Source organism: Electrona antarctica (genome assembly GCF_951216825.1).
Source record: "Electrona antarctica genome assembly, chromosome: 3".
In the NCBI taxonomy this organism is placed as follows: Eukaryota; Metazoa; Chordata; class Actinopteri; order Myctophiformes; family Myctophidae; genus Electrona; species Electrona antarctica.
In genome coordinates this window covers 37112302-37137669 of record NC_136808.1, presented here as the reverse complement: position 1 = coordinate 37137669, position 25368 = coordinate 37112302, and the positions used below count along the sequence as shown (strand labels likewise).

At 45.1% G+C, this 25368-nt stretch overlaps 1 protein-coding gene across 1 annotated transcript in view; it reads left to right on the top strand.

Annotated features, from left to right (window-relative positions):
- Positions 1 to 25368, top strand: part of fto (FTO alpha-ketoglutarate dependent dioxygenase) — a 186932-nt gene that overhangs the window by 24893 nt on the left and 136671 nt on the right. Inside the window, exons 2-7 of the mRNA XM_079497119.1 lie at positions 2673 to 2750; positions 4951 to 5615; positions 6043 to 6488; positions 10834 to 10959; positions 16618 to 16697; positions 17608 to 17751. Of these exons, the coding sequence (XP_079353245.1) occupies positions 2673 to 2750; positions 4951 to 5615; positions 6043 to 6488; positions 10834 to 10959; positions 16618 to 16697; positions 17608 to 17751 (1539 nt within the window). The remainder of the gene's footprint in view (positions 1 to 2672; positions 2751 to 4950; positions 5616 to 6042; positions 6489 to 10833; positions 10960 to 16617; positions 16698 to 17607; positions 17752 to 25368) is intronic.

Sequence of the window (25368 nt, the reverse complement as noted above, 5' to 3'; positions counted from 1 at the left end):
TCTCCTCCTTCTTCGCCGTTGCTGCCAGTCTTTTGAACGGAGCGGGGCCATGAATAGTGCATGTTGTTTTGTTTTGTAGATTCCAGCTGTTTGTTTTGCGGACTCGCGTCGTACAGAGGCAACGGGAAGGCCTGCTATCCTACGTGTGCTCATCCTTAAAGAGAAGTCTTTCAGCATGTGTTCTGATGTTTAGCCTTAGGTGAAGACACAGCCCCGACGGGTCGGATCTGACGCCCTTTTCTCTCTCTCTCACGTACTGTATATGTGTCTCTCCTCCTTACACCTATTTAGCCCATTTCACCTCATGATGCAGCTGAACTGTATTTTGTCCCAGAAATATTTTTATTTTTTTCTTTTACTACCACTTGTGGTTGTTTTGATATGAAATCCTAACATCCCAATACAAGTGTATACCTTATTTTCACCTACCTAAGTCCTATAGTACTTCATCGCATGACAAAAAGCGAAAATATCCCATCTGACAATGTCCATAATGCATTGTTTATTTGTGCTGCTATTTTTTTTTTAAATATTTTTAAAATATTTTTTTTTATTGCTGTTTTCCTTTTTCCATTTTCCATTTTCCATTCTCATCATTGTAGTAAGCTAACGGAAATGAGTGTCCTCCTCCTGAGGACATTGCAGGACAAAGTCAGTTACTCCCAGACAAGTTTATAGTTTCGGGGAATACGTGAGGGGGATTTCGGTCCGCATGAATCAACTGCATTCTTCTTTGAAATACCCCTTTGTATGCACAACATAGCGACTTGCTACCGTTCGCTCTGTTCTCTCTGATGTGAGCCCTCCCTGTGTGAGTTTAGGACACCACGTTTAATATCCCTGCCCTTATACGTTATTAACAAGTCATTTTATTTCGTTCTAAAAGTCGAGACATAATTTTGGCAGCCACCCGCTGCTTCCTCTTATAGCGTATACGACGAGGTCTCGGGCGTTATTGGGGACGCCTGGAATGTGACAGACGTGCAGTAAAATGCCTTGGACATAGTATGTACTGTTACAGGGGACCGGCTTCTCCTTAAACATCAGAGCTTGCCGCGTGGCGGTTCGAGGTACAGCGCAGGTCGTTTACGTTTTTTAGAGGTCTGGCTTCGCGGGACGTGGCTTCCCTCGCCTGCCGCACTATACATACTATGGTTGTGTCATCTGTGCAGTGCACCTGTGAGAGAGGGAATGCACGCACGCACGCACGCACGCACACACACACACATAAACGCACAAGCAGACGGCATGAGGAAAGAGGCCATACAGCAGTACAGGGCGGGGGCAGAACTTGTGAAATTTATTTGGGTATCGCCGGTTTTACGCCGGTTGCTACGGGATTTACAGGTCGGAGTGGAATGCGTCTCTGTGAAAGGCACTTTGATCTCTGCACCGCCAGGTTGGCTCTTTTATTACCCCCGTCCTGTACGGAGCAGGGGCAACTTTTATAAGGTTGTGACTTGTGAGGTACCCCCCCCCCCCCCCCCCCCCGCTGCACACCACCTCTGTCAACCGCTGCTGCCTCCCCCCAAAAAATCATAAAAATGTGAGACGTCAGTGAAAGTGACTATAAGGACATAGGCACGGGTTGAAACCAACGATAGCTTGACGGCTTTTAATTCCCGCCCAAAAGCACCTGCATGGTTCTAATCATAAGGTTTTATTGGATGTTCTTTGTTCTCGCTAGAGGCTGTAAATGGACCAGCATTGAGACAAAAAGTCAGTCTGATTGGGCTGACTATTCTATTCTATTCTATTCTATTCTATTCTATTCTATTCTATTTCAGTTTTTGGAGTATGGCTGCAGCAACTATTGATTATTTCTTAGCGACTATTCTATTGCGACTATTACTTCTTCGATGTATGTATATAATGTAAAGCATGTTTTTAAAAATCGATACATAGTGTTTTTTGTTTCCGCAGGAAAATGTCATAATAGCTACAACGACCGTTCAAATTCACAATTTGTTGGTGTAAAAACAAAAGGAGGTCCAGGGCACTCTGTTGCAGTCAGGTCCCTGATGGGACTCTGATGAAGGCTTGCCGAGCTGATGCCATTTAAATAAAGGCCTTTTATACCTGACTGCAACAGAGTGCCTTTTGTTTTTCCATTATCGATCCGCCGCCAACGAGCACCTGTTTACAGTTTATATAACCACACAAACCACGGCAGCGCTTATCCTTTGTATTCACAATTTGTTGACTCCAAGTCCAAGTTCAGGACTATGATATATTAATGCTACAGTACAGTATATATAGTATATAGGGCTTATCACGGTTACAAATGTAAGCTGATGTTAATAGTTTTTTTGCATTGAACATTGGAACTAACATTACAATTTTATTTGCCTTTTGGGCTCTGTTATGAAAATGGCACAGGGCAATGCATTATGACAAATAACTTAAATATACAATGAAATCACTGACACATTTAATAAGGTTTATTTATTTATTTTCTTTCGAAAAAAATTACAAATAGCGGAAATAGTTAGATCTACAAGCTTACAACACGGCACTTCATGTTATAAGCTTGTACTGTAGATCGGCTATTTCTGCTATTTAAAAAAAAAAGCTTGAAAATGTATGGACATTCTTCACCATCGAAACGATTGACGATTCTGCAAAAAATAATTGCGATTGTCCTGTCTGTTGTCCTGTGTTACGTTCTCCAGAGGCAGAGGTTACTCCAGGAGATGGGGAACCAGAAGATCCCCTTCCTCAGACCATCAGACCGTGGCTTCCAGCAGCTTGTGAGTCACGCAGGCTTTGTGCACCACACTCATTTGCTTTTAACTTTCTTATTGTTAAAGAAACAGTCTTCTAAATCCTAACAGTTTTCTGAAAGACCTCTGTTTCTATGTCAGTGGTTCTCAAACTTTTTTCATGTGAACGAGCCTCACAATTATGTATGTATTTGGATATATTCAAAGATTTGCTCAAATTGTCAAACATTTTCTAAAATAGCAGATGAACAAGCTCAAGCTATGAACTTATATATCTGCTTAATGTGCTTATAGTATATCTGCTATTTTTTAATAGGCAACGTTTAAAATAATGGTTAAAGTGGTTAAAAGCCAAAATGCTTAATGCTTTCAAGGCCTATTCATACTCCAGTTTTAGGTGATGAGGTGACCAGAAATAATTGCGATTAACGATTTAACAGCTTGGACGCCAGAGGGCGGTAGAGCTTTACCAGGTGCCAGAGGGAACCTTTAACATGAGCGCAGATGAGGAGGTCTGTGTTTCCGTTCGAAGGGGGCTTTAGTATAGAGAGGGGGCTCTGCAGAGGCCCAGTGAGGCCTGCTAGCACTTCGGACACTGTTTTCATCAGTGCGAGGCTGGATTAATGATTTACTACGCGCCGATCATGCCTATTCTGGTTTTGATCCATAATGGCAATAATGACGGCGTGCATGTGGCGATTTTGGCCGTTTTCACGTGGGCGCTAGCGGTGGTTAGCTAAAATGCTAAAAAGTGTTTTTTTTTTGTTTTTTTTGATTAACGCAAATTAATCAAAAGCCGTCTGTACGTCTATGGCTTCCTGGACAAAGGTAGATATACCTCGGCCGTACGTCTTGGGCATTGTTTGCCTTTTAGGCTTCGTAATCACATATTGCACAGGGCAGATATGACAAATAACTGACGCATTTCATCATGTTTTTCTTTCAAAAAAACAATTACAAAATAGCGGAAATAGTTGATCTGCTATTTCTGCTGAAAAATGTTTGAAAATGTATGGACATTTCTGAACATGGAAACGATTGACGATTATGCAAAAATAATGATTAGGCGATTATGTAATAATGATGACAGGCCTACTCACTGATCAAAACGTACATGGAGATACAAGGTTTCTGCCAATAGGAGGTTCCATGGCCATGTGCTTGTGAGTCGATAATGAGACAGTGAATTGAGCCATTGTGGCCACAGTGACATAATTGTAAACACGCAGACAACCCTTGTTACAATAGCTTTGCTATTGCTTTGCGGCTCGAGTCAAAATGCATGAACTGTAAACAACAAATAATTTACATCGCTGTGTCGGAAATAAATGCGTCTGAGCAAAACCACAGGGATCGCCACGGGGACAAAGATTCAATTCATTCGAAATTCTGCTCCTCTCTCTAGAAATGTGTGCCTCTTTTATTGTGACGTGTTATCAAACAATGGTACTTTTGTAGAGCTCGACTAATGCCAGATATGTGGGTCTGATGCCCGTCCCAAGTCCTACACCAGTGGTTTTCAACCCGTTTCATATCAAGGTCCATTATTTGTTTAGCATTTGAGCCATGGGCCACCATTTGATGAGATTTAGCCTCTCAGACCGAAAAATATTCACGTTTTTCAAAATAACAATTCTTCTACATTCTCTAATTGTGAAGACTTCTTTTAAATTACGCAATGCAGATCTTTAACAATAATTTAATTCTTGAGAGCGTAATTCATTTTACACTCAAGAGATCTACAGTATAAGGGTCCATTTGGTTACCAACTCTCCATTTAGCTGGAGATCACCTGGAGAACCCTCTCAATTTCCACTGGACCACTGCTTGAAAACCACTTTCCTAGACCACCGATTACTGACGTTTTGTGAAATAAAGACAAAAAACAGAAAACTAAAAGTGCAAAAATATTGAAATCAATATTTGAATTTTTTTTTTATCAAAGTATCTATTTGAGAACGTCTAATTTATAAGCAAACTAATATAATTGAGTTGCGAGTGCGTAGACTTCTGGACAAAATAATGACAAAAAAAGGCAAAGCCTGCAATGATTTGTGATGTGGGACACATTGGCTGCATAATGGCCAATACCGATATCGTCAAAAAAATCAAATATAACATATTTATATTTTATAATATATCGAACAAACCGATATCAGTCAGGCTCTATACGCAGATAGCTCAGGAGGTCATGATGATGTGTGATAATAATGTGATCGTTCCACAGTGGGACTCCAGTTATCCGGGGCTGGTGCTGAGGCCGTCCTGCTCGCTGCCCGTGGAGCTCCACGGGCGCGTGCAAACGGCTCTCCTCACGCTGCGCCAGAGAGGCTGCATGCTGCGGGACCTGGTGCGCGTGCGCGACCGAGACGTCTTCACGGCCGTGTCGCGGGCCCTCCTGGGCCACCCGGGACACACCTACCGCTACCTGGACACGCGGCTCTTCGCCATTCCCTGGCACAGCGGCGAGGAGGTCGCCGGGGTCAAAGGTCAGAGCTGCTGCGACGCCGACCTGAGGGCCGCCTGCAAGGCCTTGTGGGAGCTCAACAGCTTCTTCTGCTCCGACGTGTCACAGAGGAAGGAGGGTGGCGAGGGGCCGCCGCGGTGCGCCAATAAGGCCGGGCAGGCGGAGGAGGAGGCCAAGCCGAGCGAGGAAGGCGACGGCGAGTCGAAACACAGCGGCGACTCCAAGCACTGCAGCGACTGGGGCGAGTCTGAGTCCAGGCCGAGTGAGGAGGAGGAGGAGGGGGAGGGGAGCGGAAAATCCAAGCACAGCGAGGAGTGGGACAGCGAGGGGGGATGCTGCTCCGGTTCCAAGCGAGAAGGGGAGTGGGACGTCACGTCCAGACACAGCAGCGACGAGGGAGAGTCCTCCTCATCCCTGCTGCCCAGGTAGCGCTGCCACCGTTACACGTTGAAGTTGACGATGAATTGCACAAATAATAATTGCGATTAACATTGGAACGTTAGAATTTTTATTTCTGTTTGGCTTTTTGGGCTTCGTAATCACAAATTGCACAGGCAAATACCTTAAATATACAAAGACATCCAAATCACTCACATATACAGGTATGTTTTTTATATATATTTTTTTCTTTCCAAAAAATGTACACAATTGCAGAAATAGTTGATCAACACACTTCGTGACGTGTTGTAAGCGTGTAGAACTGCTATTTCTGCTATTTTTGAAACCTTTTTGAAAAAGTATATGGACTTTTGTCAACATGGAAACGATTGACGATTATGCAAAAAAATAATTGCGGTTATCTCAAATAATTGCGATTAGGCGATGTTGTAATAATTGTGACATTATGCCCAGGCAAGGTGATCCGGAGGCAGCGGCAGGCACATTGAGGCGCAGTGAAGAGCGGAAGTGTCCGGGCTGGAGGGACGCGGCAGGCACCGCGGGGGACCTCACAGACCTCGCGGCCCAGGAGAAACCCTTGGCCGAACTGAAGCACAGCCTGTCCGGCTACCACATCCAGGACGAGGAGGAGGAGGAGCCGGGGAGCGAGCAGCAGAAGTGCGGCGGCTCCCCCCGCCGGCCCGTGAGTTCCTCCTCGCACAGCATGCGCACGGCCGCCGGCCCCGCCCAGTTCAACGTCACGCTGCTCAACTACATGGACCCGGACGCCATGAGCCAGCTCAAAGAGGAGCCGTACTACGGCATGGGCAAGATGGCCGTGGGCTGGCACCACGACGAGAACCTTGTTGAGCGCTCCCCGGTGGCGGTGTACAGCTACAGCTGCAGCAGCGACGACAAAGGTGAGGTTTATTTTCCAAAGTTCGGCGGGCTCTGTGCACGCGGAATAACTCTTCCTACTCGTGGGCCCCTTCCCTACTTCCTTCATAAGGGTGTGTTCCATTTACTGTACAGCGGTTCTCTAACCTTTTCATTTCAAGGACCCCCATAACTCTGAGCGTGTACAAATACATTTGTTCATGCATAGAGCCAATTTTTAAACCACTTGAAAGCTGCAGTCCATACCTGCGTCCCCCGGGCGACTGCCAAAATGTCCACCACTGAGCTAAGACAGCACGCTTGCACACCTGCCTCCAAATTTGCCACAGACTCTTCACCACTTCTCTGTCCATGATCTAGGCGTATTATCCCGCTCTCAATGTCTTCACATATTGTACAGTAAATATAAAACGCATTATTCAGGCACATTTCAGCCACCTCTTTTGCCCATATAGGCCCACTCTACAGCAGCGACGTGCACCTATGGTAACATCATTCTACAGGCCACAGGTTTCTGCATTACAATTTTTATTTTTTCGTGGCGCTACTAGAGCTCGACAGTGTGAAAGGCCGGTCGATCTTCTACTTTATTGATATGATGTGTCGTATTGCGAAAATAGACGGCCATGTGAGCTTGTAGATAGACTATTTTCTAAAGGTTTTTTTAAATCTTTGGGGAGATAAAAAATAAGGAAAAACGAAAAACGGCTATAATGTCATCCCCAAAGTAGAGACGCCAGTTAGGCCAGTCACTATTACAAATGCAAGTTGACAATTCATTTTCACACAAATAATTGCGATTAACGATTGTGTTTTGTGTGTTGAATATTGCAACGTTACAATTTGTATTTCTGTTTGCCTTTTCGGCGTCGTAATCGGTAGATATGTCAAATACTGTTAAATAGTTTTTAATACGTTTTTTCTTTCCACAAAATGTACAAAATAGCTGAAATAGCTTCACTTCGTGACATGTTGTAAGCTTGTAGATTTTTTTTAAATAATTTGAAAATGTATGGACATTTTTCAACATGGAAATGATTATGCAAATATAATTGCGATTATCTCAAATAATTGCGATTGTGCGATTATGTCATAATTGTGACAGGCCTAACGCCAGTTTGAAAATGGTTAATCAGTCAACAGTGGCCTAGTCACCTGGATTTAACACTCCTCCATCAGACTACTACACCAGTACAGTATATCGCCCTCGTGGTACAGTACAGTTCCGTATCGACCCCATATCCCCTCTGCAATCAAACATAATCAGTCGGTTTCTCCGCGTGATATTTTGCTTCCAGTTATCACAGATTACAGCAGATGATGAGCCCTGTGCGTGCGCGCGGTTCCCCTCCAACCGTGCTACGGTGGCTGCGCCGCAGCTGCAGACACCATGGCCTCCAGTGAGGCAGCCTAGCAGCAGATCCATCGGTGCGATAGTGTCAGGCACATTATCAAATGTCATCGCAGCGGCTTTGCTGCCGTCAGTCCTTATCGTTCGCGGTGACAGAGGGAGATGGCGAGACACTGGGATTTGTGCTCTCGAACACACACTTCAATGGCCGCCTTTTGACAAACAAGGCTTTATCTCTCCCCCACCCCCTCGCCCCCACCTCACATCACCCCCTCAACTAAATCATCTCCGGGAAATGATCAATGTGCAATTATCTGATATGGTATAATGAGCGTCAGCTTTGATAAGTGTTCCTAGGCTGTACTGTATTGGGGGATGCAGGGATGTATTGTCTGCTCATTATGGCGATGTTGGTCTGCTTTGAAGAGCAGATAGCAGCCAGTTTACTGATTGAGTTGATATTGAAGTGACGGAGAGCTGCTCTCTGTATCTCAGAGCAACGACTAAATTGTCTTTTTATCCAAGAAATACAAAGTTCTACAGTTAAGAATATCATAATCGGTCAGGCTTCCACTAAATCTGCCTGGGTCAGAATAGAGGGCCTTGACATTCCATACATCCAAACAGAAAAGTCCTATCTGACTGCATTTAACAACATTTAATGACATTAAACTCACTTTGCCTCACTGTGCATAACCCTCTATACCATAAGGGTCTATCTTCACTCAGAGTTAAATGAAAGCTACGCTACGTAAGTTTTATTTCCCTCCTGTCCAAACTACATTAATGATATGGTGGCGCATCTAGTGTTCAGTCTGGTGTGCCCTATGGTTCAAATTCAAATAACTTTATTCCTACCCAGCACCAGGGTCAAAATGTATCCATGGTCGAGTAGGGAGACCATCAAGGTTCATCAGGTCCAAACGTTGGTTCTGTATTAAAATATGTTTTGCATCGTGCAGAAGCGCAGCCTTTTCCTTCCTTCAAAGTTATATTGGTCTTAACATGCTCTACAGATTGATGGAAATAAAATAATTAAAATAAGTCCCGGATCGTAGCTTTAACACTTGAGGAATGTACTGTGTATAACAATCCAAGTACAATCAAGTACATCCTCTCATCCCAGAGGCCCTTGTGGCAGGGCTTCCCTCTTGAAAACGTTTCTTAAACAGAACCACCTGAGTCCGAGGTCTGCTTAGATGATTTTGTTCTGACCCGCTTCACCTTTGCCCCTGCGAACGTGCTCTTCAAACAATGTGGTGCAACAGCACCGTAGTGGACCCAGAGCGCAGCTGCTGTTTCTGCACCGCCGGAGTGACCCCGCAGCTTCAAACATCAGAAAAAAGCTGCCTGACCAGATCTGCACTCAGCTCTATCCCCCATGGTGCATTACCTCCTCCCGACGCGCACTCCACTGCTGGGCCCTCGCTGGCTCTGAGGACTCCCAGAGCCATGCTAATGGAATTGTTACCGTGAGGAATGATGCGCTTTTACAAGAAGGGCCTGCGTTTTTTATGTCGTCCCCGGGCGGATAGAGGAATTTCTTTCCATCGTAACATGATTGAGCTGTTGACCGTAACACATAAAGTGTTGATTTATACTTTGCTGCGCGGCCGGTGTCGCGCGATGAAAATAGCAGATGTACAAGCTCACGGCGCGGGGCGGCGCGGCACATAACAGGCTTGCATGTCTGCTATTTCCGGCGTGCACCACAGCGCGCGGCAAAGTATAAAGCAGTCACGACACCTCTCCCAGACGCACCGTGCATGGTAGATGTTTTGCACGACCACCTGCTTCCTTTGACACGCTTTTTCATGTCCCGGCACCTTCGTCTTGTTTATTTTACTCTTTCCCAGGCCTACACTGTGTTCCAAGGTTTTATTTTTTTTCCCAGCTGCCTTTGGATCCAGCGGAATCTGCGGCAGGCTGAGTGTTTTCCGGCCATGAGGATGAGCCTCCACCATTCCTGAGGCCTTGGGGAGTGGTGTCATTAGCTGGCTCTCAGAGCGCGCCGGGCTGGAAATTAAGTTACTATTTATCCGTGCTCAGCAAAGGAAAAGGCAGCCGTGGGGCAGAGAAGCACCGGGAAGACTTTAGTATTGATCTTTTTCTTGAAGGGTGTCGGCAGGGCCCCGGACAGATCTCGTTTTCTCAGCGTGCCACGGAGGCAGGGAGGGAGGGAGGACAGGGCAGGTGGATTAGATGGAGCGAATGGCTTCAGAAAGGGGAATCGCTAAAGTCCAATAACACTCCCATTAAAGAGAATCAGGGGCTTTTATCCAACTATTTCCTGTTGCGTGGCATCCTGATGGGATGAAGATCCGATAGGATTCCAGTGCAACATATCTCCACTGCCAAACGGGATTCTTACATTCCAGCCAGGGACACAGGAATATGTGTTTTTAATGTATTTATTATCTGGACGGCTGTGCCTCCACCCCTGACGTGGATGGGGTAATGTTGGCTCCAAAAATGCGACTTAATTCTTCTGTTGCGCTTGAATAAAGAAACAACTCAATGCTTGCAACTTAATGTTGCATAAGCAGCGTCTGTTTATATGTCCTCCTTTGTATGTCAGTATCACAGAGTCAGTTCAAGTTCAGTTCAAAGTTACACTATTCACATGGTCTGGTGTATATTATTGTTGAAGAAAATCCCCCTCTTGGCTTGGTGGAGTTGAATGTGAGTTGACCCCTAACTCTGTAATGTGTGCCTACAATGCCAAAGCTAGTCATCTAGTGTGATTGTGCAATTGTTATATTGAATTTTATCACTATTGTTTTTTTACTGCTTTTGCTATTTTATTACTATTCCAATGGGCCGAAACCCAATGATTTTACTCTCCTATGCTTGTGTAATGGGATGTAACAATAACAATGTCGAATCATGAATCTTGACGTGTGTGTGTGTGTGTGTGTGTGTGTGTGTGTGTGTGTGTGTGTGTGTGTGTGTGTGTCTGTGTGTGTGTGTGTGTGTGTGTGTGTGTGTGTGTGTGTGTGTGTGTGTGTGTGTGTCAGGTGACAGCGGTGAGGGCTGCAGCAGTGAGAGGGCCTGCTGGAGGCTCGGCCTAAAGGTGGCCTGGGACATCCACACCCCAGGACTGACGCTGCCCCTGCAGTCTGGAGACTGTTACTACATGAGGGGTAACACACACACACACACACACACACACACACACACACACACAAAATATATACTATATTTTCTGTGTACATTGGCGTCATGCAACGAAATCCATCAAACATCCATTTATCTTGTGAGGACCAGATAAATCGTCTTCGCAATGTCTATTCCTATACTGTAGTTGTGGGAATATTTGGCCCTCACAAGTATAAGTACACACACACACACACACACACACACACACACACACACACACAACCCACCGCTCCCAGTCCAACTAGTTTATGACTCGATGTTTCAGTGTTTGTTTTACTCCGTCGTCCCAAACGACCCATACCAGCAGGATGTACTGCATCCTCCCCCCCCCCCCCCCCCCCGCCCCTCTCTCTCTCTCTCTCTCTCTCTCTCTCTCTCTCTCCCTCTCTCTCTCTCTCTCTCTCTCTCTCTCTCTCTCTCTCTCTCTCTCTCTCTCTCTCTCTCTCCCTCCTCTTCTCGCCTCCATCTCTCCTGGGGGAGCTTGGCTCGGCGCTCCAGCGGAACCTTTAAGGTTCCATGAAATTGTGTGCATTAGCCGAGGTTAAAGAAACCAAATGTTATTTTATGAAGTCCTGTGACCCGGAGGGGCCCGGGCCGGGCCGGGCCGCGTCTCCGTTGGAAAAGGACGAGGCAGTGAGCCACGGTGGATGTAAATCACGCCTTAATGCTGATAGCCGCAGCAGATGTCTCCTCCTTTTCTCTCCCGGGGTCCTCAGGGCCCCACTCGGCCCTCCATACCGCCGCTTAACCCATTAAGACCGGGAACGCGTTTGTGTCATTTTAGATTTGAGCTGTATATAGCAACATACATTTTTTTCTGAAAGAATTTGAAAAGTGGTTTAGGTTTTGAACAGTGGTTCTCAAAGAGCTTGTACATCTGCTATGTTTGAAAAATATTGAATAATTTTGAAAAACACAAATCTTCTCTTCCTGTGCCTGGCACCAAACATTTTCAGATTGGGATCGGCGGCCAACTATATATACTTGCAGGGGTCCTTGGCACAAAAGGTTTTTGATAACCACTCTGCCCTGCAAAGCCAAAGTGCAGCAACTACGGGAAATAAATTGGCCGATATTGCGTTTGAAAGAGTTTCAACCAGTCAGCCAAATGAGATATCGACAAATAAGTGATACTATTACACTAATTGAATGCCACAGACGAAAAACAGTCTAAGTCCAGTCTATTTATCCATAATGTATAAATGATAGATAAGGGGTCAGGACAACGAGGCCTTTTCGTGGAGGAGTCAGAATGAAATTTGGACTTCGTTTTTCGTCTGTGGTACTCATTATGTTCTTGAGGTAATTGTTTATCACCCGAAATTCACGAAAGCTAATTTGACCTTTAGTAAGTCCAGAAACATAGTTACTGCAGGACAGTACTGATTTTGGTAGGACAGTACTGATTTTAGAAGGCATTTTGTAGACTCTGGTCCTCAGGTCTCAGTGGGTTAAACATACCGTCGTACTGTACAGTGTCAGGACACATCCACATCATCGCAGCGGTGGCCCGTGTTCAAACGTTAACGCGGGTTAAGAGCTAAGAAGATGGATGGGATACAGGGCCATTTACCGTTTTTATGAGACGTTGACGGCGATGGCACCGTCTTCACATAAATACTGGTAGACACACACGGATTGTCACACTCTCTCTGACTCGGATCTCACACGCCTCAGACAGTAATACGTCACTTACATTTATTTTTGTAACGGAAGAGCCATGTTGCGATTTCACTGATCTAGAAATTGTTTTTCTTTTGTTATACAATTAAACCCCAGTAATATACTTTGTTGATGTGTGCCCCTCAGGGGTCTATAGAATAGATCCTGTCCCTTATCCCCTCTACACCAAGGGGCCCTATTTTTGTCAGTGCCTTACAATTTACAATTTAGCAGACACTCTAGCAGGAACAAAATACATGCTAATACATTAAATACATAAAAATAGTTACATCAGGAATCATTTGTATGCTAACAACCTAACAGTGGAATATCTATATAATGAACTATGCATACTATATAGTGCTACGGTATGTCTACATAACATGCTATCTAAGTTACATAAGTTGAGCCTTTGCGTACGCGTGTAAGGAGCTTTACTTTATCCCTAAACGTAAAAAAACACTTTTAAATTGTTCAAATAAAAAAACACTTTTAAATTGTTCAAATAGCTGATAGCTGATGTCGATGTAAATCGGCTAGTTGAACAAGTTTTAAATGTTTTTCAAAATAGTAAAAAGAAAAAAAGGCAAAGAAGTTTATGAATAATGGGTAAGGAACTGGCGAAAATAGGGCCCTTATCTCTTTATGTTACCGAAAAAAAATTATACTGAGTTGTGAGGTTGTTGATCGATTTTTTTCAATGAAAAAACAACAAGGGACAACAGGGCGCAGTTAATCCACAATGTTTCATTCGGCTAATATACAACAACACACTGAATTTCAGCAGCATATCTTTACCTGGCATCCATCAAGAAAATCTATATCTTAAAAAAATATATATTTTCCATTTCAACGTGTTATTTCGTTGTGATACAGAAAGCACAAAGAATAAGCATAGCAGCACGTTACTGCTGCTGAGGAAGTCCGTCATGACTCTACATTTTGCATGATTTCTTTGTCGCGTGGAAACCTCATATTTCCAAAATTGTTATTTTTCGGGATTCAAATTCAAAAATGGCAAAAGTAGCAGATCGAAGTGTTTCGAGCTTGTGGATCTAATACTTTTGATGCTTTCATGTGACACTGTAGTGTGATAAAGTAGGGCGTTAATTTACGAAAAGCACAAAAAGTAAAATAAAATGGAGATAAGATGTTTCTGCCCGACGACGATTTTCATGTTTACACTTGGAATGTGGGTTTGCAGCATGCTCCTCTGTGCCCTGTCTTCGCCACAATTAAATTGGACTGAGTCCATCGCTTGTTGTTTCGCTCTGACCCAGTCCAGCCGCGGTCACAATGTTTGGTTTCCACTCAATGTCTCATTTACTAAAAGCAAGTTGTGTAAGCACGGTTTCCCAAACAGTGGTTCAGGACCCATATGTGGGTCACGGACCAATGTTTATGGCTCGTGTGAGTAATTACCCTTTTATTTTTGTTTTCTACATCTTGTTTTTCATAATTATTATTATTTTTAAAAAATCCCCAAAATTCTCACATTTTCACGAATGCTTTCCATTCGTCAACGGCAGGATTCGACATTAGGGAAATTCACGTGAATCACGTCAATGGCAATCAATGTGTTAAGAAGTTGGGGAAATAGCAGATCTACAAGCTCACAACACAGCTTGTGAGCTTGTAGCTTGTAGATCTGCTATTTTGACTTGTTTGGGTCCCGGGGAGACACAGAACTTCTCTTTTGGGCCTCAAGCTAAAACGTTTGAGAACCACTGGTGTAAAGAGAGTGTTGCGACTTGAATGGAAGTCCAAGAATATTTTATTGTCACACCACTCTTGTAGACACGAATCAGTTCACGGTCCACTGGTAGACTGACAGGTACAGAGGATCTCCATGTATGGGCACAAAAGACGGGTACGACGGGTACTCTGACAAAGACACTATATGCCTCAGGCATATTGATCCGATCGGCAGTGCAACGAATATGAGAGGGCCGCCTAGTATAGTCAAATGTGCTAATATTTGTGTGAACAGCTAATCTTCACAGCATTTTGACATGTTTTATTTTAAACTTTTACCTTGATTAACGAGCGTATCTGATTTGAAATGTTTGACCTTTTAAAAGTGCACCACAAAAGGGTCGTGTTGTGCTGAAACTCGGCTGCTCTGATGGTGTTTACGCTGATAGTGTTTACTACACAACAGAGGCTCCGTGCATGATTCAGAAATCACTCTGAAACTATTGGCCCATTGGAGTGAAAAAGGAGTTGTCACCACTCTGGTCTTACCCAATTCCAAAAACGCCCGCTCATCAATCTCGACAGCGAACTGTTGTGACTACGAGACATGTTGACATTTAGAAGATACAAGGGTTTAATCTCACCGCAGCCATAACTGTATCTAGTCTTTATCCAGAAAGGACGGTCCGAGTCTGACGCCGTTATAGCGGCTTGAGATTTACAGCAGAAGACAGTCACTTTGAGCCACCATAATGGAGTGATGGGGAGGTTGTTGAGCAGGCCATTGTAATGGGACTGGAGTGTCGTGGATCAATGGGGATTTATGCTCCATTTAGTGAGTGTGCCCTTGAGAGACCAACTGCTGCTCTCCGATAGCACCCCGATAGCACACGCACGCACGCACGCATACACACACACACACACGCACACACGCATACATGCACACATGCACACACAAACATATTTACACATGGCAACCCCTCAGACACTTTCTCGCAATGAATGAATGCACTCGCCTTCTTGGCCATTACGGCGCACACACACAGTCAGACACACAGCAGCCGCCAGCAACCCAGGCGTTTAAAAAAGCACTGCGGCATTTTGGTGACGTTACGCATTGAGATAAGTCGTTTGTGGTATTTATTTGTATTTTTTTAAAGGAAAGGGAACAAAAGGGACACGGTTTGACCACGGACACCATCATTTCTTTTCATCGCCATTTGTCACCAGCTGGCCCTTTGAACTGCTAATGTCTGAGCCGCTGGAGGCAAATTGAATCAGCGTTATTTCCACCCAAATGGAATTTGTGCGGTTAAAAAAGAACAATGCAAGTCTTGACACCGGGCCTGTACTGTAATCAGATTGCCCAGCTCCCAATGCACAGGGTGGGGGGGTTGCTAGAGAAAAAGACTTGACCCAATATATTTAAAAGCCTGCTTCCTGGAAAAAAGGACAAGTGGCAGCAGGCGTAGGGGTTGAGAGAAAGATAAATATTTATTACAGTTATCGAGTTTGCCTCTCCACCCTCGCGCGGTCCCCGGCGAGACGTCAGACGTGGCAAGTAAAGCAGCAGATTGATGGAGATAATTTGTTATTGGATATAAACAGTTTTAAAAGATGGTGAGTAATTCTGCCCGGAGACCTAATCCCTCACAATCTCATCAGTGGGTGAAGGGGGGAAAAAAAGAAGAAGAAAAAAACACCCCAGCAAGTTGTTTTGTTTGTGGCAGGTCTTTTTTTTGGATGGGGAGTGTCCTCCCCCCGCTCTCCAAATAATAATATCCTCTTCCCAAATCACGGGGGCTGTTTGACTTTCAAATCACGGGCATTATCCGGTGTTCTCTCTCGCTCAGGGCGGGTGCATACTGTAAATATGCACGTGTGTGCAGTGAATGACAGCTCTGTCACGACTAAATTAATTATTGGTGCGAGGCAAATAACAACAGAGCCACGCAACATCTACGCACACAAAGAAACACATGGACCGACACAGAAGAAACGGCAGTGGGGATCTCCTCCGAACGAAGCCCCCCCTGTGGTATTGGAGAAATGTTTTGTTAGTATGCTGCTGCCATCTTGACAGATTGACTGAGATCTGTTGTTTGGTAATTAAAATTGGAAGAGCCGGAGCATGCTTCTGTCTGACAATACGCGACAGGATTGGGGGAATAATGGTGTTAAATTAACACTCAGGGTTTTACTGTGTACTAGCAACCATGTCGTTTACTCTGACTCGCTTTGTCTCCTCTCCTCCCCTCTCCTCCTCTCCCCTCTGTCTTCACCAGATGACCTGAACAGGACTCATCAACATTGTGTTCTTGCCGGGGATACGGCTCGCTTCAGCTGCACACACCGAGTGGCCGAGGTGAGCAGCAGCAGCCATGGCTGACCTGGCCTCCACACCATAACAGTGGTTCCTGTTCTGAGGCTGAGTGCTGAACGTCACACACAAACTCCCCATTGCAGTTAGAACTGCAGGTTCACTCCAAAGTTTCCGCCGTAATCTGAAGACATCACCTCTTCAGACACCTTAGCCCGTAGCACTTTCCCTAGCCTTGACGACCATGCGGTCTTACGCAAATTAGATTTAGATGATTAGCATGCAATTTAGACAGATGCTAGGCTCATTTGTTTACCTGGCATCCTATCGTTTCTATCGGTACGTTTTTTATATATATAATATTGTTTAGACTAATGATAGGTTTGTGGTTTACTGAGGTGCTAGTACACTGTCTCTCTGCATTTGATGTATGCATTTGCTGTGCTTATTGCCGTGCTCCTTTTTTGAGAGCCACTATATGACTGGGTGTGCAGTGGTGTAAAGTACTTTTACTTATGTACTGTAGTTTTGGGGTATTTTTACTTTACTTCCAGTACTATTACTTCTACTCCACTACATCTCAGAGGCAAATGTTTTGACAAGTTTAGTTACTTTGTAGATTTAGATTTTATTACAAAACATACATTAACCACTAAGTCTTCAACCCTATATACATTTGGTCCATTTGAAAATAGCCGATCTATAAGCTCGCGATGCGACACATTGTACTTGTAACAAATTGTACTTGTAACAAAGTACATCTATATTAAAATATTGATATTTTTACTTAAGTAAAAAATGTGAATACTTTTTCCACCACTGTGTGTGTGTGTGTGTGTGTGTGTGTGTGTGTGTGTGTGTGTGTGTGTGTGTGTGTGTGTGTGTGTGTGTGTGTGTGTGTGTGTGTGTGTGTGTGTGTGTGTGTGTGTGTGTGTGTGTGTGTGTGTGTGTCCAGTGCTCCAGGGGGACTCTGGACTACATCCAGGCCCGCTGCCAGGAGGCCCTGTCCAACCTGCACACCGACCCAGAGACGGGCTCTCACAGCCTGCTGTCACTGCTGCCCTCCACCCTACAGTGCCAAGAGGAGATCCACAATGAGGTGGGGCTCTCTCTCTCTCTCTCTCCAGCTGAATTCCAATACCCAAAATCTCGGCCACTCCAGCATGACAGTGTTACGGTGAAATTGGTGGCCTGCTGAAATATGTGACAATCGTGTACATAGACAATCACATAACGTTAGTGTCCGAATGTAAAACATTGTGGTTTGTTTATTAGCAGAGTTCAACCTGGCAGTATTTAGGCCACATATTTAAAGACTTCCATGTAAGTTATATGTGAAGTCCACAAGATGGTCACATATTTCGGCAGGTCACCAATTTCACCGTACCACCACCATGATGGAGTGACTAAGTGTGAGTGAGCGAGTGGCCGAGATTTTGGATATTGGAATTCAGCTCTCTCTCTCTCTCTCTGTATCAGTGTTGATTTTGACAGCAAATTTTCATATTTTTTTATTTTAGTGTTAGTCTAGTTTTAGTCAACTAAATAGAAATAAAGATTTCAGTCGCTTCAAGCTTGGACATCTGCTATTTTCAGACCGCAACCAAACATAAAAAGACTTTTCTTTTAGTGGTACTGAATCTATTTCATGTATGAAAATAAAAGTATAGTGTGTGCCTGTGTGTGATACAGAAATGTCACAGTTCTATGTCTATATTAGACAACATCTTTTCATTAGCCGGTTATGGTTTCCATTTTTGTGGACATTATTGTACTGAAGCCAGGAAGTGAATTAACATCGACATTTATCTATTTAGTCAAGTTACCTTTATTTATATAACACAATTAAAAAACAACAGAAGTTTAAAATAAAATAACATTTAAAATAACATCATAAAGACCTCATAAAATAGTAACATAGTAAAGGTAAACATAAAAGCAATACCTCATACAAGTACAGCCAGAAAACAAAAACAAAAAACAAACGCAGTAAAATACATTGAATGATGTTTTGGTCGAGCAATCTCACAAAGCATCATAGGTTATTATTGCCGCGGAATACCATCGTCTGACAAACCATGTAATCAGGCTTATAAGCGGTGAACAAAAACCAGTGGAGTAAAGTAAACTAGTAAACTAGTAACATAAGTACATTAACTTAAGTACTTTACTTGACTACAATTTTGAGCTCTTTGTAGTTTGAGTATTTGATCCAGAGTCCAGACTCGACTGAAGCCAATCCAATCTGGATAGGAGCAAACATCTGATTTGGACTGCCAGTCTAACAGACTAACAGACTAACAGTCTGGGATCAGTGCATAGTACCATTCAGACCCACAGGGCTCTGATCACAGTGGGGCTGACATGCAGGGACTGGGGGCATGTCAGGAAGGATACCCCGGCACCCCGGTACTGTGCTGTACTGTACCGCACGCCGGCAATCACTCCATACAATCCTTCAAAGAAATGTCAGGCTTTATGGCGTCTCCAGCAGTCTGTGACTCTGCACTCCCCCTTCGATCACTACAGTTCAAACACACAACAAAGCTCGCGCACGTGCAGAGCAGAGTTATTGGACATCCTCTTTCTCTCTGTCGGTCCGTCCATCCCTCCCTTCTCCGGTCTCTCTGGATGTCAGTCTGTCCGTTAGCGAGGTGAGTACGCTAGTGCTTTGAAGCGACATGGTCAGCTGACCACCTGCGGCGGCACCGGGCGATGGCCAGCCACAAAGCGGCCCTCCGAGTGAGGTGACCTGGGGTGGTGGGGGGTGACTATGTGGCATTTGGAGGACCCCGCTGCCCAGCTGTGAGTAAAACGAGAAGGGACTTCGGACTAAATGCCACCTATCCGGCAAGACGGATCGAAAAAAGTGTGCGAGGAGGAGGAAGAGAGAGTGGTTGTTAGGGCCAGTTTTTCTCTGAGACGGCACGAGAGGAGGGGGGGGGGGGGGGGGTCGGAGTGAGAGCTAGTGGCTCCCCCGTGGCACTGGCTGTCATCTCTCCAGGTGACGGACGCACTAACTACACATTAGCCCCCGCTGTCGACCCACACCGCTCACTGTGTCGACCCCCGAAGTCAAAGCCAAGTTAGCCCATTCCCCCCACCCCCCTCATTTAATGAGGCGCGATTTTTCCACCCCTTCTCCGCGGTGCTCCCGCGGAGCTGGCACCAATCAATTTCCGGGCCGTGGTGTGGTGGTGGGCCCCCCGAGGGTGGGAGCTGATGAGAGTGGGATCGATCGGGGGGGCCTGCCATCCCGTGTTTACCTTCTCCTGACCACCTCACACATCAAGTGGGAGTGGGAGGGTGAAGCCGGTCTCCTAAGTCCCCCCTGTGAGCGACAGGGCCAGCTATGCACACTTATCACGTGCCAGCTAGAGCCACGGTGGTCATACACACAAGGTATAATAAATGTATTCACAGTACACACGCACGCACAAACGCACGCACGCACGCACACACACACTAGTGTATCCGGTGCAATAACACCCGATACACTTTAATTCGCACCAATAGCTACCAGTAATAGTCCATATCATTTCAAAACGGGATACCTGTTTAAGAAAATATCCTATCAACACAACAGTATTTGTTTAACTTTACAAATGACCCGCTTATTTATTTGTATATTTGAAATGCAAACAGTACTTACAAAGCAGTGTTTTTGTGTTTTCTGTTTGTTTATTTATTTTCTATTTAATGAATAGTTTGGATACACTATTAATGTCTTCATACTGTAAATCATAGTTCAAACAAAAATTGGTTGGAAGTTGGTCTACGGAATGTGGCACTGAATGCTCAAACAGTTTGCCAGATAATCTCCAGACAAGCTGCCGCAATGTCTAAATAGATGGCACTGATTTTTCTGGCTTTTAACTGCTCAGGCAGAGCGTTCCCAAAAAAACGCCAGGGAAACGGTCACTCATGTCACATGAACTCTACAGTAGCACCGAGTTTACACTCTGTCCAAATGTGGGACAAGCTTGTCTCTTGTATCAGCTGTGTTGTGGCACTTGAGCGGGTGGATGACTGGTTGGGGGGATGGGTGGGGGAGCCTGGCTGGCATCACTAGAAGGCGTCCCCGAGGGCACTCTGTCACACACCCACCTGGGAAGTGACACGGTGGCTTTAAAATGAGACAAGACGTTTGCATCTCCGGGATTAGCATTTCAAAGAGCTCTCGGGTGTCCTGTGAGGCAATGCTACCGTGCCATTAGTCTTCTGTTACTGCTTGTACACAATCAAATCTGTGCAAATTCCTCTGTGTACTTCGAGTGTACGAATGGACCATGGCACAAATGTAACCAAATGGCCCCCGTAAGTGCATTCCCAACATCTCCGTGGCTGCATGTCTGTGTGTGTCTCTCTCTCTCTGTCTATCATCAACTCACTCTCTTTTTTCGATCTTCTCTGCGACGCCACGGCAGGTCCCGCCTCCTCCTCTCCCATCACCCCCTGCTTCAACTCCCTCCTCGGGCTCTTTCCGACACACAGTCTCCTCCTTCTCCCCGAACACGCGTACTCAGGTGGCAGATGCTCGACTTCATCACCGTCAAGTCCCGCCCACTCACCTCCGACAACTGTCAACCTCCGCCCCTCCCCTGTTTAACCGCACGCGCGACATCAGAGTACATCGGCCCTGCTGGCGTCGTTTTCCTTTTTAGAGCTTTTCAATACGGGAGAGGCTGCGGCCGCGAGGTGCTGGTCAGGTCAGCGTCGCTTCGCGTCTCCGCCGTGTTCCACTCCTCGGTCGTCCGTGTCAAACACGACCCGCTGCGGCGTGCGGCCCCGCCAAGCGCCAAAGTGAGCCGGCATCATAAATAACTCTGCCAACAATACATCATTTAAGTGGGTGTTCTGCTCTCCTGGGCAACTCCCGACAAATGGCCACATCGATCATCGCAAGCGCCGGGTAGTAGAGGCTATAGCCCCCGAGAGCGAACCTCATCTCCCTCCTCTTTTAAACACACACACACACACACGCACACACACGAACGCGAGCGCGCACACGCACGCACACCTGCCCTTTTATAAATAGCGGCCTGTTTCCCTAAATAAAGGTGTTTTGCCCTCCTGGCAGGGGCCTAGGCATGGTAATCCTGTGCCACTGGGCGGCTAGCTAGCAGGTGTTTGTTAGCTCATGTAGCGCCGCGCCTGACACAGACAACCCTATTGTTTGGTTGCTACTGAATAATTAATGCTGGCTACAACCTTTAAACAACCTTACGCCAGGCTCATCTGTCATGGCGTCCAGCTGGGGGGAGGGGGAGGGGGGAGATGAGGGGGGGGGGGGGCACTAGCGTTAGCGTGCGAAGCCGTTATGGAGTCCTGGGACGCCAAAAGGGGAGAGGTGAAGTGCTATTTTAACCATTAGCCTCTGGCAGGGCTAATGCAGGCCAACAGTTTGCTTGCACCAGTGACTGGACCCCCTTTTTTTTCTCCTCCTTTTGCTTCTCCCTCGATCCCTCCACACCGCGAGCCAGCGTCACTCATTGTTGTACGTGAAAGAGGGCAGAGGGGTGGGGTGTGTGTGTGTGTGTGGGGAGGGTACCATGCTTAGATAGCATATGGAGAGGCAACTGACTCGCGATCCATCATAGGCCGAAGACAAATGAGAACAACCTGGATTTTATGCAAGACACATTTCCCCGAGTAGAAACAGGCAGGTATAGGTAGAGGCTGGCAAGGCGTGCTGACAGGCTCCCAGGCCGCCTGTTGGAGGGCGTGAACTTGTAAACATGCTGATGCTGAGCGTGGTCAACTGTTCTGCTCTGCAAACACCGCTAACTACTCGTCCAACCCAACGCCCCTGGCGAGCGGCGGGTGTAGCACTCACATCGGCAGCAGTGGTGGAAAAAGTACTCAAATGTTTTACTCAAGTAAAAGTATCGATACTGCAATGTAAAAAAGGTACTTTATGTACATCAAAATGTACATAAAGTACCAAATGTAAAAGTACTCATTGTGCATAATGTCCCATTTCAAGTTTTCAAATGTATACGTTTTGAATATAGCAGATCTACAAGCTCACAATACGTTGCATCCAGCCAAGTACATACCGTAGTGTAGTGTCATCATAACTACCATATATATATATATATATATATATATATATATATATATTACACTTTACTTAAAGACAGTAAGCTAACAGCTAGACACTATCTAGACTTGTGATCTACTGTAGCAAGTTCAAACACCCATGTTAGTGGCATGATTTCTCCCATTTTTGATCCAAGTCCTACTAGGGTATAACAACTTAAGCTCTAGCGTCAAAGTCACGCTCTCGTGGTTTATTGTTGTTGATTTCACGACTGTAGGAGGATGGCACCGTACGCCATTAGAAGAACAACAAACAACAACAACAACTGAACTTTGGAGGGGGAACAATGGTTCTCGCTATAGCTCACCTAGCCAGACATTTTGATACTCGGCTCCTTTGTGCACAGTACGCGCAGTACGCCCTGTGTTGTACAGTTGTACAGTGTGTCAAAGGAAACAGGGCATGCATTGTTTATGGGGACGACGGTGCTTTGTAGGGTGTTTGGGGGGAGGGCAACTCGCTGCGCCTTTCATTTATATCAGCGGCATTTGGGGCAATCTCTGACACACACACACACAAACACGCACACACACACACACACACACACACACACACACACACACGCGCGCGTACGTTCATATTGGCAATTGTGTACACACAGAGACTGACAAACACAGACACAAACACGCGTGGAAAGACACACAGTCAGACGTGGATAGGCTACACCTGGCTACATGAAGCATCCTAGCGAGGATTAAATCAGCACTTCAAAAGAGGAGAAAAGAAAACCAGTCCCTGTGGAGGAGGAGGAGGGGGGGGGGGCTCCAAAGAAGCTCCAGACTGTCATCCCGAGAGAGAGAGAGAGAGAGAGAGAGAGAGAGAGAGAGGGGTGGAGTCTTCAGGTACTGAGTGGAAAGTGTGTGTGTGTGTGTGTGTGTGTGTGTGTGTGTGTGTGTGTGTGTGTGTGTGTGTGTGTGTGTGTGTGTGTGTGTGTGTGTGTGTGCGCGCGTGTGTGCCTAGCCCAGTGGTTTTCACACTTGTGCCCATGTCACACCAGTAGGCCAGCCAAAAGTTAGATTAGGCGATCTATGTAGCTCATGCATCATGGCTTGTTTTGAACCCGTAGATTGGCACATCCAGGCCTCGTCAGTCAGTGTAGTGTTTGAGTGTGTGGTCATTCATGCTCAGTCCCACTAGAAACAGACGATGACACAGTTTATGAAACGGCAGCTAATGGAGCAACGCGGCGTTGAAACAAACGAGGGCTTTCCTTGCAAAGAAATAAAGAGCCGTTCAACCACTTGAGAACCATGACGCCCACTTCAGCAAAACAGTAGCCTCTCGCAAGCCACAGAGACACTAACCCCTTCCACAACCTTCCAATGCTATGTTATTCTGCCTCCTGAAACGTGCAGTGCGGGAAGCTGTCATCTGTTTGTCATTTACCTTCATGAAAATATATTAAAGTATATATGTTCCATTTCCATTTCTGGTAGGCAGAAGGTAGGTACTGTAGGTAGATAGGCTTCAACTGAGTAGGGACACATGCTTTATTTTCTGTTTCCGATGTGCTAAATGACAGCTTTTGAAAGTACACTGGATATTTAGTGTATTAAAACTAATACATACCTTACATATTGTAAGGTTGCATGACAGTGAATTTAAGGATTATGTTTATTTTAGAATTTTTACAGACCAATAGTAATCGAAATCATTCATTAAACTCTCAGGTGATTCGAGTACAACGTTTTGCTAGTGCGTTTAATTGCATATAATGTGATGTGGTGTATTGAACTTCGTCATTACTATATTAATGTCAAATGCTCCTAAACACCGTTTTCATTTTGGGGAATTCTCCCACCAAATCCGAGAATCCACCCTTCTGACAGACTGCTAAGTTGTGTGTCAAAAGTGGTAGACAGAGGAAATGTGGAAATCTGCTGACAGAAGGCTGCCGATATAGCTCGCTGGGGCTAAAGAATGTAGCACTGATGGAAGTGATTATAACTTACTTCTGAATGATGTATTTTAACCCATTCTGGGTGGGAACCCCTTTTGGTGTTTCAAGCATCATGTTATACTTTAGCTATTGAAAAATAGCAGATCTACAAGCTCGTATCGCGGCACAGAGTGCAGTGCTACGAGCTTGTAGATCTGCTATTTTTGAAAAATCTTGAAAATGTGGCAATATAATATACTTTCAGAGCGAACGTTTTTAACTCAAATATTTGCTTCCTGGAATAACATATTTTCAGATGGGGGTCATCTGAAACATAGGTTTAGAAACATAGGTTTTTCAGAAAAATGTTTTGACGTCAGGCCTAAATGGGTTAAAAAACTGTTTTCTTTTCACAACTGATGCAATTTGACATTTTTAAATAGTAATTGTGGTGCTTTTATGTTTCGCTGCTGTCACTGAGGAACGCGTTCTCAGCCATGCATGGGAAAAGCCATCAAGTTCTCTCCCAGATTGTGAAAGTTAGCATTTCAACTGATGTCCGACCGTGTAGTATAAGCATTGTAATGATTTATTATAATTTCCTTTTTTTATGACCAAATCCTGTAGCGAACCAAACTTTCCCAATACAGACGTTTCTCTTTTTAAATAGGAGCCAATCCTCTCCAGTTCAATCTAGATGAGTTGTAAAAAGCTCCAATGCGAAACTTATTTCA